The sequence below is a fragment of the Chanos chanos genome, chromosome 16 (genome assembly GCF_902362185.1).
Source record: "Chanos chanos chromosome 16, fChaCha1.1, whole genome shotgun sequence".
In the NCBI taxonomy this organism is placed as follows: Eukaryota; Metazoa; Chordata; class Actinopteri; order Gonorynchiformes; family Chanidae; genus Chanos; species Chanos chanos.
The window spans coordinates 10,798,796-10,810,846 of NC_044510.1; the positions used below are offsets into that span (position 1 = coordinate 10,798,796).

Consider the following 12,051-nt stretch of genomic DNA (forward strand, 5'->3'; position numbering starts at 1 on the left):
GAGAACAGCCGTGGACACAATGGATTTGCAAATAGACGGACTTTTTATCAACTGAATCTTTGATGAACACAGGAAATAAGGTAACGTTTCAAACGACCTTAGACCGCATCATTATTTCTGCCATTACTGTGTTTATCTTTCGCCTTTAATACGAAAAGAGACCAGTTATTAGGACAGTGGAGGATGCAGGAAGCGACGTAGCTCAGTCAAGACATCAGACATACAGGCGAAAATCGAGGCCTGAATATTCCGCAGGGTCCTAACGTCATTAATTGACAGTGTATAATCTAAGTCTACTGTACCTTTTCTGTTTTGGTGTAATCACACAATTTGTGTACCCTATCGTTTGACCCATGCCTGTAAAATCACACCTTCAATGGCGCCGTTGGCGCAACAGTTATTTTGTGTATGGCATCAAACCAGCGTGGATGACACCAAGTCACAACAAAGCCTGTCATATCATAGAGCACACTGTACTTCATTTTTCTATTTCCCAAGAAAAGGACTGCAATCCATTTTATATGTGCATTGATTACCACTTATTGCATCGTGATACAGTGGCAAAAACACAGCGTCATAGTGAAAACGTTGTATATCAGTGCTGTCAGAGATTTTCGTTAGCCAAATAGACGACAACTTTACTGTCTATGAATTACGTTGCTTCTATAAAAAGTAGCAAAAATGAATATTCTGGTGGGGTTAATAAAGCAGGAAAGGCAGTATTGATGAGACACTCGTGCCGCTTTCTCGGATTTAGAAGAGACAACAATGAGAGCACTTTCAACAATGGCCAAATCGATTATCTTTCAGATAGATTGTCATTCAAGTCCACGCTGGATTTGAAATCATGCGATATTTATTCGGCAATCATTCTCATCCATAAAATCAATAAACAGTCTTGTTCAGTTACTTGAAATGCAATTTAGGGAGAGTAAACTGCATTGCATCTTGACTAGGTCTTCGAGAGCATACGTCAGAGGATTTCCAAATTGATTGTTTTAAGACTGTTTTTAACAACGTTATTGTGACAGTAAGTAAAACCGTTAGTCGGTGGTTTCGTGTTTACCAGACCGAGTGCACTTAAAAAGAGTCAGTAATCTGCTGGCTTTCTGACCTAGCAGTGTCTCGTCTATCAACCTACATTTGGTGAAGGTGAGGAGAATTTTGTAGACAGTCAAAAGTAACTCAAACTGAAACAGAAAATAGCATTAATTGAAAGACAAAATACATATTGGAGTGTTTAGAGTCAGAACACCTCATTACTTACACTGTATTGATTTTGAGTCAAGTGTGATGATATCTGGTTTTCACCCCCTACCACAATCACTATACTTTGGGTACCAGCCTCATCAGATCCAAGATAATTATGTATGTATTTTGCTTTTTAAAATTCCTTGTGTACTTACGGATCTCATTCACGTTTCTTCCCTCTGTTTTCTCTTGCTTGCATGGGGAATCTTCCTGATTATTTTGCTGCCAATGGTTAACTGAAATAGTCCCAGGAGGAGCATCAGGGGGGCTATGCGGTTTCTGCTAAGCCTCACCACAGTTTGATTAACTATGATGAAGACTGAACCCCCGTCAACAGCTAGTGCCAGCGCTAGCACCACGGTCAGAAGCGCGTCCCCCCACAGGAACGCATACGAGGCGGGGATTCAGGCACTCAAACAAGCAAAGGACTCCTTGAACAATGCCACAAATGGTGAGGATGGGAAATCGCGGCCGTCAGGACGTGGTCACAGGTACGGGTCCAATGTCCACCGTATTAAGAACATGTTTATGCAGATGGGCTCTCCTGGAGAGGATGATGACCCGTCCAAGGCTAAGGACCAGTCAGTGAAGCTTTCCCTTCCCAGGGCCAGCAGTCTGAACGAGAATGTAGACCACAGTGCACTGCTAAAACTTGGCGCCACAGTTTCTGAGCGAATCAGTCGCTTTGATGGTAAAGCTGACGGAAGTATGCCCCGTGGAACCTCCACAGGCTTTTCCAAGCTGCAGGAGACACGCAGAATTTTTGAGCAGCGCCACTTACAAGAGAAACAGGCTGCCACTAATCGCATCTTACTGAAGAAGGAGCGAGCCTCAGGCTTCCAAGACAGCCGTCTGGATGTTGTGGTACGCTTTAATGGCAGCTCTGAGTCCTTGGACAAGCTGGACACACCAGGGGGACCTGCTGAAGCTGTTTCACCCACTGTCAGCCAGCTGAGTGCTGTTTTTGAAAAGGCAAACTTGCGTAACAACCTACACCGGCCTTCATCAACGTCTCCCCTGCCCTCCCGAGGTGTCAGTCCCACACCGGGAAAAGTAGGAACATCAAACTCTAAAATCGCAGCAAAGAGAGTACGAGCCGTCCCTCCTGTGGGAGGCCAAGAGGAAGGTGGTCTACTCAAAGACCAGGATGGTGCTCCTGGAAGTCCAAGGAGTGCAAGAGACCACCAATCCAAGGTTAGCAATCTAGAGAGTGGACAATCAGGGAGCAGGGCTTCTGATGCTACTTCTGAAGTAGAGCTACAGAAAGACAAGGCAGAGGAAGTCCAGGCTTCTAAGGTAGAAGCAATCACTGGAGGAGAGTCCAAAACTGGGAAGCAGGAGGTGGCTTATGCCTCTGAGGCAGGGAGCAAACTGGTGCAAGCAGAGGTTCATGCCTCTCTGGAGAATGGAGAAGCCCTTGGGGGCTCCACTGAGGCAGGACATAAGGACAAGGAGGGAGAGAACCTTGTAGAGGGCTGCTTTCAAGAGGACAATGGCCTGGACGAGGTATCTCGTAGGGAGGATTATTCAGATGCTGACCTGGTGGACATCAGTGCCTACAGTGGAATAGGTGAAGACTCAGGTGGCAGCCAGCTAGACGAGGATGAGGTGGAGGAGGATGAAGCCTATGAACCAGAATCCAGCTGCTCAGAAATTCCAGGGCTTCCTGCTGAGGATGAACCACCAGCCAGTAGGAAAATTTGCTTCAGCACTGGGCCAATAAAGGTAAGTGCCAGACCAACACATCAGGTTCAGGAGATTTAAAGTTGAAGTTCAGACATGATAGCGGATTAGATGAGGTATAGCACCACTATTATCTATAGTTACAACTGTGATGAGTAGTTGTTTTAAAGGATCAAACAAGCATAAGATCAAAACAGATGAAACAGTAGACTTGAAAATAGCATGCACAGTTGAACACATTGGGGCCAAAATGTTTAGGGTTAGTGTTGATGCTGCAATGCTTCTGAAAGACTTTAAGCCTTGTTTTGGTTGTATTGTTCAGTAATTGTGGTCATGATTACAGCTGACCTCACAGGAGTTGGTAATGGACAAAGCCTTTTGTAGAAATGCCGCTTTGTAAAACCAGAGAATTGCAATTCATATCAGTGGTCTGCATCAGTGCTTTTGAGATCAGTTTAGTTGAGCCTGTGCTATCAATTCTCATTTAGTCTGACAGATGTGTCTCCTACAGGGCACACAAATAACTGTGGCCCATACTTCCTGCTGGCAACAAAATGCTAACAGGCTTTGGTCTTCTGTAAGTCATCCACTAACAGTGGTTTGTTTTTATACTTTCTTGTAAAGATATTTATCGGTACGGTCAAAGAGTAGGTAGCCCAAATGCAGTCAACTGAATTGTTTGGTAAAATAGGATGTTCAGGGGGTGTTTTCAGGGCTTTGATGCTGACATCTGCTATTTCTGGTCGACTCCAACTGCATCCTCTCCTTAGCCCGCCATCACTCTCTTGCATTAGTGCAGCCAATTGTGAAATGCGTGGTGGCATGCCATGACTTCATTGTCACAACGAGGAGTGTCCCTTTGGCCTTTCGAAGCAGCGGTTCAAAGGTTGATGGAAAAGTAGGGAGATTTGACAAGGACAGTGATTCCTAATCTATGACCTGGACGTCAGGCCATTGAACGTGCCTTTTCTTTTTTTTTTGTTCTATCGAGCTTCATTTGATCCATGTCGTCACGCAAGCGTCAGATTCTTCATTAATAGATTTAGGTGTATGTTAGGGATGTTTTGGTGAAAAAAAAAAAAAAAACGAAATGACTCATTTTACCCAAGTAAACATGAATGAAGTTTGAATCGTCAGATTGTTGTATTCAGTAGCTTTTCTTTTGGTTCATTGTTGTTTTCCTTGTCTATCCATTGTGCTCTAATGGTTGAAATTCACTTACCTTTACATGGGATGACAGTCAAAAGAGCAACAGAACAGTTTCCATGCTCTAAATTAACTTCTACACGTAAGCAAGAAAACTAAAATCGTATGTTCCCAATGCGTTCTTTTGCACACTTTAATTAATCAACTAAAGAATAACAGAATTAACCCTTTGTTTGTTGATGATAAACATATTATGTGACTGATCTGCCAGCCTAACTTTGCATGTCAAACAGTAGAAATGAATTAAAGGCATGTGAACTTTTATGACCCTCCCCTGACCTTGAGGTCTTACCATAATGTCACAAAACCAGTCTGAACCTGTATACTTTACACTGCTCCGCAGTTTCTAACAAGCTCAGTGTCAGTTTTGTCTGTGAGGCGTTATTGTGTCGAAACAGAAATCTCTGAGGACGGAGACCATTTTTTTGTCAGATATTGGGGGCACAGCGATACTCCCGTCCTAACTGTATACCTTAATAATCTGTGGATCAAAGAGCGGATCCTGTCATTTAGTGCATTAATAATAACATGTGTATTACCTAGTGTATGACTAAAGAATACCCATTTGTTTTGACCATGTCAGTTTGCACTATAGTTATTCAAATAACTAGTTCAGAGTGGTTATTCAAATAACTAATGGCCAGCAGATATCTGGCTATGATGCTTCTGTTGAAGGTTGTTTCAAAGTGAAAGCACATTCAAGCAATGTGTCCTTTTATTGTACATATTTTTACTTTATGTACTTAATTTGGAGAGATTAATAAACTCTTTCTTCAGCTGACATCCCTGTTTGAGAGGTATTTCACGAGGATATGGGTACTGTCATAATTTAGGTTAAACCCAATATGCCAAAATTTGCAACAAAGTTTTGATTCAACTGCACACTTCGCTGAGGAAGTGAAAACGGAACTAGAGAATCTGAGTTCATTCCCACCCTGTCAGGCTGAAAGCGCTGGGTAGATCTTCAACTTCCCTGGTTGATGTAACAGCTGTCTTTCACACTGCATTCAGGATAGTTAATCAGAATGAACACCACAATGCAAAAGTAGAATTTCATCTGATACATCTGAGTTCAGACTGATCCCTTCTATCTCTCGTGAAATGCATTGAAACCAACTCTGCTCTGGTTTACAGTTGATCTAGTCACTGGTGCTGATCTTGGCGATGAAAAGTCATAAGTTTTCACCGCTCAACTTAAGCAAGCTTACGCACGTACATTTTCAGTGACACTGTATCATGGCTGAAATAGATTATTTTGTAAATTAGGCTTCATCCAGTCAACTCTTGTCAGTGACAGATCTTTTATGTAAACATATAGATGAATCCATTTAGATGTCTGCTAAACATTGCTAAGCTCATCTGCAAGGGAGATGATTGTAGAACATCAGTTTAGCCACTTGAATTGAAGCAAAGTTTAGACCTACCACGTTGTGCTTTTTTAAACCATCTGTTCTGTCCCGAAGGGCCAGGTGACTTTTCCATCAAAGGTTTGCAGCCTTCTTTCATCTCACCTGTTTTTGTATGCTTTTTTTCTGTTACTGTTACCGACCCTGATCCCTCTCTCACTCAGCATCTCTCTCTCCGCTGGACAGAAAGGTGGCAATTACTTTCTGCTTCAGCCTCATTTGGGCAATCTGTCGGGTATTTTTTTGTTTTTTTTTCTGTAATCAGGAAGCAGGCTCTGCTCGCATTGCTACTCTAGTCAGTCAGTTGTGAGAAGCTTTCTGTACTGCTAGAGGCAATGTGTGTGCCTTTGTGTGTGTGTGGGTGTGTGTATGTCTGTGTGTAGTGGCAGGCTGAAAATAACTTTTAACTACACAAACTACAAATTTTAACCATGGCCATTAATATTAGCTGTTATTATTATGTTGCAACAGTATTACAGCATGGGCTTTCACCCTTTAATGTTAGTTTTGGAAAGTTTTAAATGGAATATGATTGCATGGGTTTTTTTTGTTTGTTTGTTTTTTTTTGAGGGGGGGGGGGGTATCTTGAGTGTCTGACTGTTATGTCCATCTGTCCCCTATGTATTTGTTTGTAGGTTTTGTGGCCTTGTCACGTGTTTATCTGGATGTGTGTGAGAAAGTGTAGCAGTTTACTTTCAGAGGGTCTAGGTGTACTGTGCATGTTTTGTGTGAGTGACCCTGTTATTAAGTACTTCCTGTTCTCGGACGGACTTGGGCGGCACCTCACATGCTCTCAAAGGGAGGAAGCATTCCAGTGGCAGTTATAGGAGAAGGAGGGAAAGGGAGTTTTAGATGTTAATGTTTGTGTCAACTGAGGATGGACTCTGCAGGAGTACACTGTTAAAGGAAAAAGGCTTTTAAATTCCAAAATAGCTTTTTTTTTTGGCAGTTGGCAGCCACTGGACAGTAGCAACTGAGCTGCCGAGATCTTTACAGGAAAATATCGTAATATCTGTTTAGTGTAACGTTCAGAGAAGGTCCTCAAAAGATTCTGCTGTGCTCCAAAAGAGTGAAGAAGGCTTGAGCCCACACAAATCACTTACCGTGAGATATTTTATATGTCCTTCCAGCTATTGTTCTTAAATTCCACTTTTTACTTTATATAGCCTTCCCTGGGGACGATACTTCTCTGTGAAAGCACCAAAAAGAGAGAGAAAGTATAAGGTAGCATATGGCTGCTACTACATCAGAGTATCTTGATCTTGATCCAGTGGGTCTTTTCTAGTTATAGTGCAGACTGTACTGATACACGCTAGGAACAGAATACCCAAAAGTTTATTTGAACGTTTTGCAAACAGAACTTGGGTATCCGGTATTCTTCTACAGTTGTCATAATCTCTACAAAGAGCTAAATTGAGATTAAAACCTTTCACAAATTGGTTGCCTCACTTCAAACAACCACCCACCCCCCACCCCCACGCCCCAACCCGTCTTGTCAACACATTCTGAGGTGCGAGATTCTTACAGCTGTAAAATGTATAATAGGATCAAGTGTCTTCCCCTTAAGGATCTTACTCCCTGAAAATGCTAATGTGACTATATAGCTGTATGGAATGGCTATGGAATTTTATCACTCTCTAATGAGCTTAGTTCATCTGTTATGCCTGGGGCAACATTGTTTTATGAAACCAAGTGACCTACTGTCCTTGCAATCCTTTATAATTAGATTTCAACACGTTCTGAAACAGCGATTAAAATACAGTTTTTATATTTATATATTTATATTAACACTGTTTATATTTTCATGTTACTGTGAGTAACTGTTGTCTGAAGTAACCTTTCAGCTGCTGTTTGAGGTGAGAAGCACTTATGTAAACCCAAATTTTAGCAGGTTTTTCAGGTCTCTGAACTAAGCATGCAAATCTGAATAAAATGGTTGAAAGAGTGATTCACTCGATTTAGGCAGCTATTATCTGAATATTATCTGCAGAAACTGGAGGATTGGGTTTTACACAGTGCATCCATTCATACATTTATATCTTAGTAACACAGACCAGTGATTTAACCAGCTAGGCACGTCTGTTACCAAGGTCACAGAAGGGCTTCCTCAGACAATCAGTGCTTGGAAACCCAATGTTCCATTCTCATTTTCAAAAAAATGTAGTGCTACTTAATGGGAGGGGAAGTATGCTTTGTTTAAACTGATTATCATTTACGCTCTCAAAATAGTTCCCTAATTTCGCCAGGCCTGACTTTCAACTCATTCTCTGAAGGTGGGTGTATGGAGGATACGTTTTTGATAACATTGTGTCAAGAACTCAACGTGAACTAAATGTTGGAGTTCCTAAAAGAACCCTGAACAGAGTGTTGTCTAAGTACATTAAACCTTTTAAAGTTGTAAAGTTGCATTTTACTGCGTGCGTAATTCTTTAGACATAAGCTATATTCTGCCGGCTGTTTACTCGAGGAAATTTATAGATGTGCTTTGTTCTGTGTGCAGTCTGACTACGAGAAGGCTCTGGACAGCCAATATGAAGTACCTACACTTGCGTAGTCATAGCTAGCAGGTGTCTGTCTTGCTGTGTGGTGGATCTCCTAAACAGATTAAGCATATACCTGCTGTTATAAATAGTGTCGTGTGCTCTCCACTTTCCCTTAATCCAAAGAGAAAAGCTAAGACTCTGCACTACAGGTGGTATAAGAATCCTCTAAAGATCAACAGGCAAAGCATGTTATTACTCTCTTATACACACACACACACACACACGCATGCACAGGCACACACGCATGCACGCACACAAGCACACAGGCACACATGCACGCGCACACACACACACACACACACACACACACACACACACATAAACGTAGACGCGCGCACACACACGCATAATGTAATAATGATAAAAAAATAATTTCATTTCTTCATTTGTGATGTCTCTAACATGTTGAAAATGATTCCTCTCAGCACTCTTCCCGTTATTGCTAACTGTTTCGTTTGTCCTCCCGACACCCACTCCCACATACATTCTTCCATTAAAGGGATAGTTGAGTGTGTATATTTAAGCTGACTTTCAACGTCCTGTGCCCTACCATCTCATTTGTCTGACATATCCACTGCTTGTGTTAGGCCTTGCAGATGGTCTGCTTGCCTTTTCAGGGCAGATCTAGCCTTGGCATTTTTTGTGAGAATTCAAATAGCTCAGTTTTACTGTACAAGCCCTCCACAATACAATTACTACGATTGTAGCCTCTACGGGGCAGTTTCATATGTACTAGTATATAAGCATCTGTTGTCCAGCGTGCTTTTGCAGATCGTGTGTCAATGTACATTCTTCTACGTTACCAATTTTCTATATGAACTTGGAAAAGTTGTTCCATAGATTTGAAATCTTGGGTTGAGGGATTCATCTCTCAATTTTGACAGATTGTGGAACACCCAAGTTGCTTTAAATGAGAGAATGTGCTGACAAGTAACAACAGCCTCTCCAGATAACTGCTGCTGTAGATGACTGTTTAACTGAATCAGACATTATCAGTCAGCAAACTCACTTCCAGATAATTCCATTCTATCTGTTAATCAAGGGGGAGGAATCCCAACCTTTCAACTGTTAAACTGTCATCTTTAATTAGGGAGTCCTTAATCTATTCTGCTTTAACAACATCTGCGCAATTGCTGGAACTGTTTGTGAGGATATCTGTTAGCGAATTACGAATCTTTCATCGTCAAATTAAAGGAAATGCATCCATTTACTGCTGGAGGAAGAAGTGATTAGCTACGTGTACCGTTAGCATCCTTGATAGAGGCGAACAAAACAGATATTCTCCAGTTGTTATCTCAGTGTTACCTCGACAGCGTCTCCACACCGTCCGTCATAAAAACAGCCACGAGCACAACAGCCTCATGGTCTCTTCGTCGGCCCTGCAGGTTATTGGCGTCGCCTGAGTACCATCTCCCGTCATCTCTTTATCTCTTTTGTCTTCATATTTTTCTGAACACTGTTTGAACGTTTTTCCTCACGCGAGGCTGTCATAATATGACTAACGCCACTGACTCTGGAGCGGAAATGAACATATTCTGAGTTTAGCATTCTGAGGGGTGAGCGTGTTTGGAGGAGGTTAACCTTAAGCATCGGTGTATGGCTTTACACTGCCCTTTGGAAGAGAAGAGGCTGCTTGTGTGTCACAGAACCAGGACGGTTGCTTCTGTAGTAGAACGATGTATCAGAAGGTCGTGATTGGACAGTCTTACCCGTAGTGCTCCAGGGTTTCGCTGGCTGTCTTTCATTGTCTATTGATTGATTGATGAATGACCTCTTTTTGATAAATAACTTGCTTTGCCCAACCCCCCCTAAATCGATAGCTGATCTGAGAGCCAAGCGTAGACTCCAAAAACAACAACAAATTGAAATCAGCTACTTCCAAATTGGGGAGTGTGAGTCAGGACAGTAAATAGACCTAACGTTTAACCATAGATCAGCGATAACGACTGGTTTTTTGTTGTTCTCACTACTAAAATAAGAAGACACTTGTTACGAGGACTTTAATAACCTCAGACACTTGGACGCTTATCAAAGACACCTCTGTTGGATTTCAACAGTGGTTTATTGATCAGCACTTGACATTTTTTTTTGTGTTTCTCAGTTACTTAGCTCCGACATTTTAAAGGTGGAGAGAATTAGTTCAGACAGTGCTTGGTGAAAAATACCGGAAACAGTGCCAAACTGGCGGTGGGAGCCAAACTGAATGTAGAAAGGCATTACATCATCGATCACAGCTGTATTATTATGAAATAAAAAAATTCCTATAACAGCCAAGATAATGTTTTCTTGTGGAAATGTTTTATTACAGTTTAGCAATGTTAACTCATTTTTGATTACGACCTATAAAAGCTGCGTCTGTCAGTTGCATTGATCTGTGCTGTGCAAAATCGGAACTTTGGAGGCAAGTAAACAGTACGTCTTATTCACAGCAACAGAAATCCATTGAAGTGCAGTCCCTAATGACTGTGATCACAGAAGCAGCTTTAAATGCATTTAGTGTTTTTTATACAATTTATGACCGTTTTCCGCTAATTTGTCAATGATGTTTCTAGTGGCTAGACCATTTGGCCTTATTATTCAATGATTGAGAATGTTAAAATAAATTGATTTAGGGGGTTGTGGTTTAACTTGAATGGAGTTCACTTCTTTGAGGTTGTTTAGGGTTCTGAAATGTTCAGTGACGTTCAGTTTGGGTAAGAAGTAGACGGCAGGCCTCTGGATACAAACACATGCTGATGTTAACAGTTAATTGCAGTTAAGCAAATGTAATCACATCAGACCTCCCACATTCCCTGTTTTACATTAGCAGTCTTTCTAAGGCCAGACGTAGAGGCAGGACCAATTGGTCGCAGCTAGTCCGTAGCCGGGTGCCTGTTGTATCAGTGTCCAAGGCCTTGCCCCTTACCAGCCTTATCAGCTTGTAAAAGAAGTTCCTCAAGTGTCTTTATTTAACTTAGTTCTTTCTTGTTTTTTGCTCTCTTTGGGGCAACAGGAGGGAGAGGGTGGAGGAATCAAAAGAGGTCACAGAGGAAATAGACTGTGACAGTGAATTACCAATGAAGAGACCATTACCACCAAAACCAGCCTGCCTCCCCCTCAGTGCCTAACCTTTTCTCTTTCTCTCTCTCTCTCTCTGTCTCTCACACACACACATGCACGCACACATGCATGCACAAGGACACACACACATGCAAACACTCCTAACGACCGTATCTATTTAGTTTATTGCTAGTTTTTGACCTCTACACCATCTGGCACATTAACACTGTACAGAGCTACAACAGGAACCAAGATTCTTTGCTTTCCGTTTGAACCTGAGAGCATTTAACCTCATATACCAATGCAGTATGCAATGTATGTCGTCTTTCACTGACTCTGTTGGTCCTAAGCTTCAAATAAAAGTGATTCTGAAGAGAATACTTGGATGCAGCAATGTACGTAATGGAATTAAATGACATCGACTGTAACTGCATTGATCCAGTACCACTAGCTTGTCTTGTGTTAGCAATAAGTGCGCTAATGTCTTTTTAAATGATGCCGTGATCGCATGATAGTGAAGTCGGGTCGTTTTTACTCCAATCACTGTACACACAATCACTTCACTGCGTATTTACTGCGTTTGCCCTGCTCGACTGTGCTTTCCCGCTGTTTTCTTTCCCAGTCAGCGAGCGGATTCAAATCAGGCACATGCAAGGTGCCTGCTGGGAAAAAGGGGGGGGGGGGGAGTGTGGTCTGGAGCGCTGAATGAATACAGATCGGTCGTAAGGAAGAGCGGCCTGAGACGGGTTGACGTCAGGCTGTTGAGAGAGAGAGAGAGAGCGAGGGAGAGAGAACGGTGAGGAGAAAACTGAGAGGTCAAGGGCAGATGAGGGAAGAATATTCAGCAGCCTCCAGGCAAGGATCTCCCTCGCATCAGAGAGGGAGAAGAGACAGAGGAGGAGACAGTAAGGAGAGAGAAAAGG

At 42.1% G+C, this 12,051-nt stretch overlaps 1 protein-coding gene across 1 annotated transcript in view; it reads left to right on the forward strand.

Annotated features, from left to right (window-relative positions):
- ppp1r9ba (protein phosphatase 1, regulatory subunit 9Ba) overlaps positions 1 to 12,051 on the forward strand; it is a 36,949-nt gene continuing 24,898 nt past the window's right edge. Inside the window, exons 1-2 of the mRNA XM_030793591.1 lie at positions 1 to 80; positions 1,497 to 2,976. Of these exons, the coding sequence (XP_030649451.1) occupies positions 1,561 to 2,976 (1,416 nt within the window). The 5' untranslated portion in view covers positions 1 to 80; positions 1,497 to 1,560. The remainder of the gene's footprint in view (positions 81 to 1,496; positions 2,977 to 12,051) is intronic.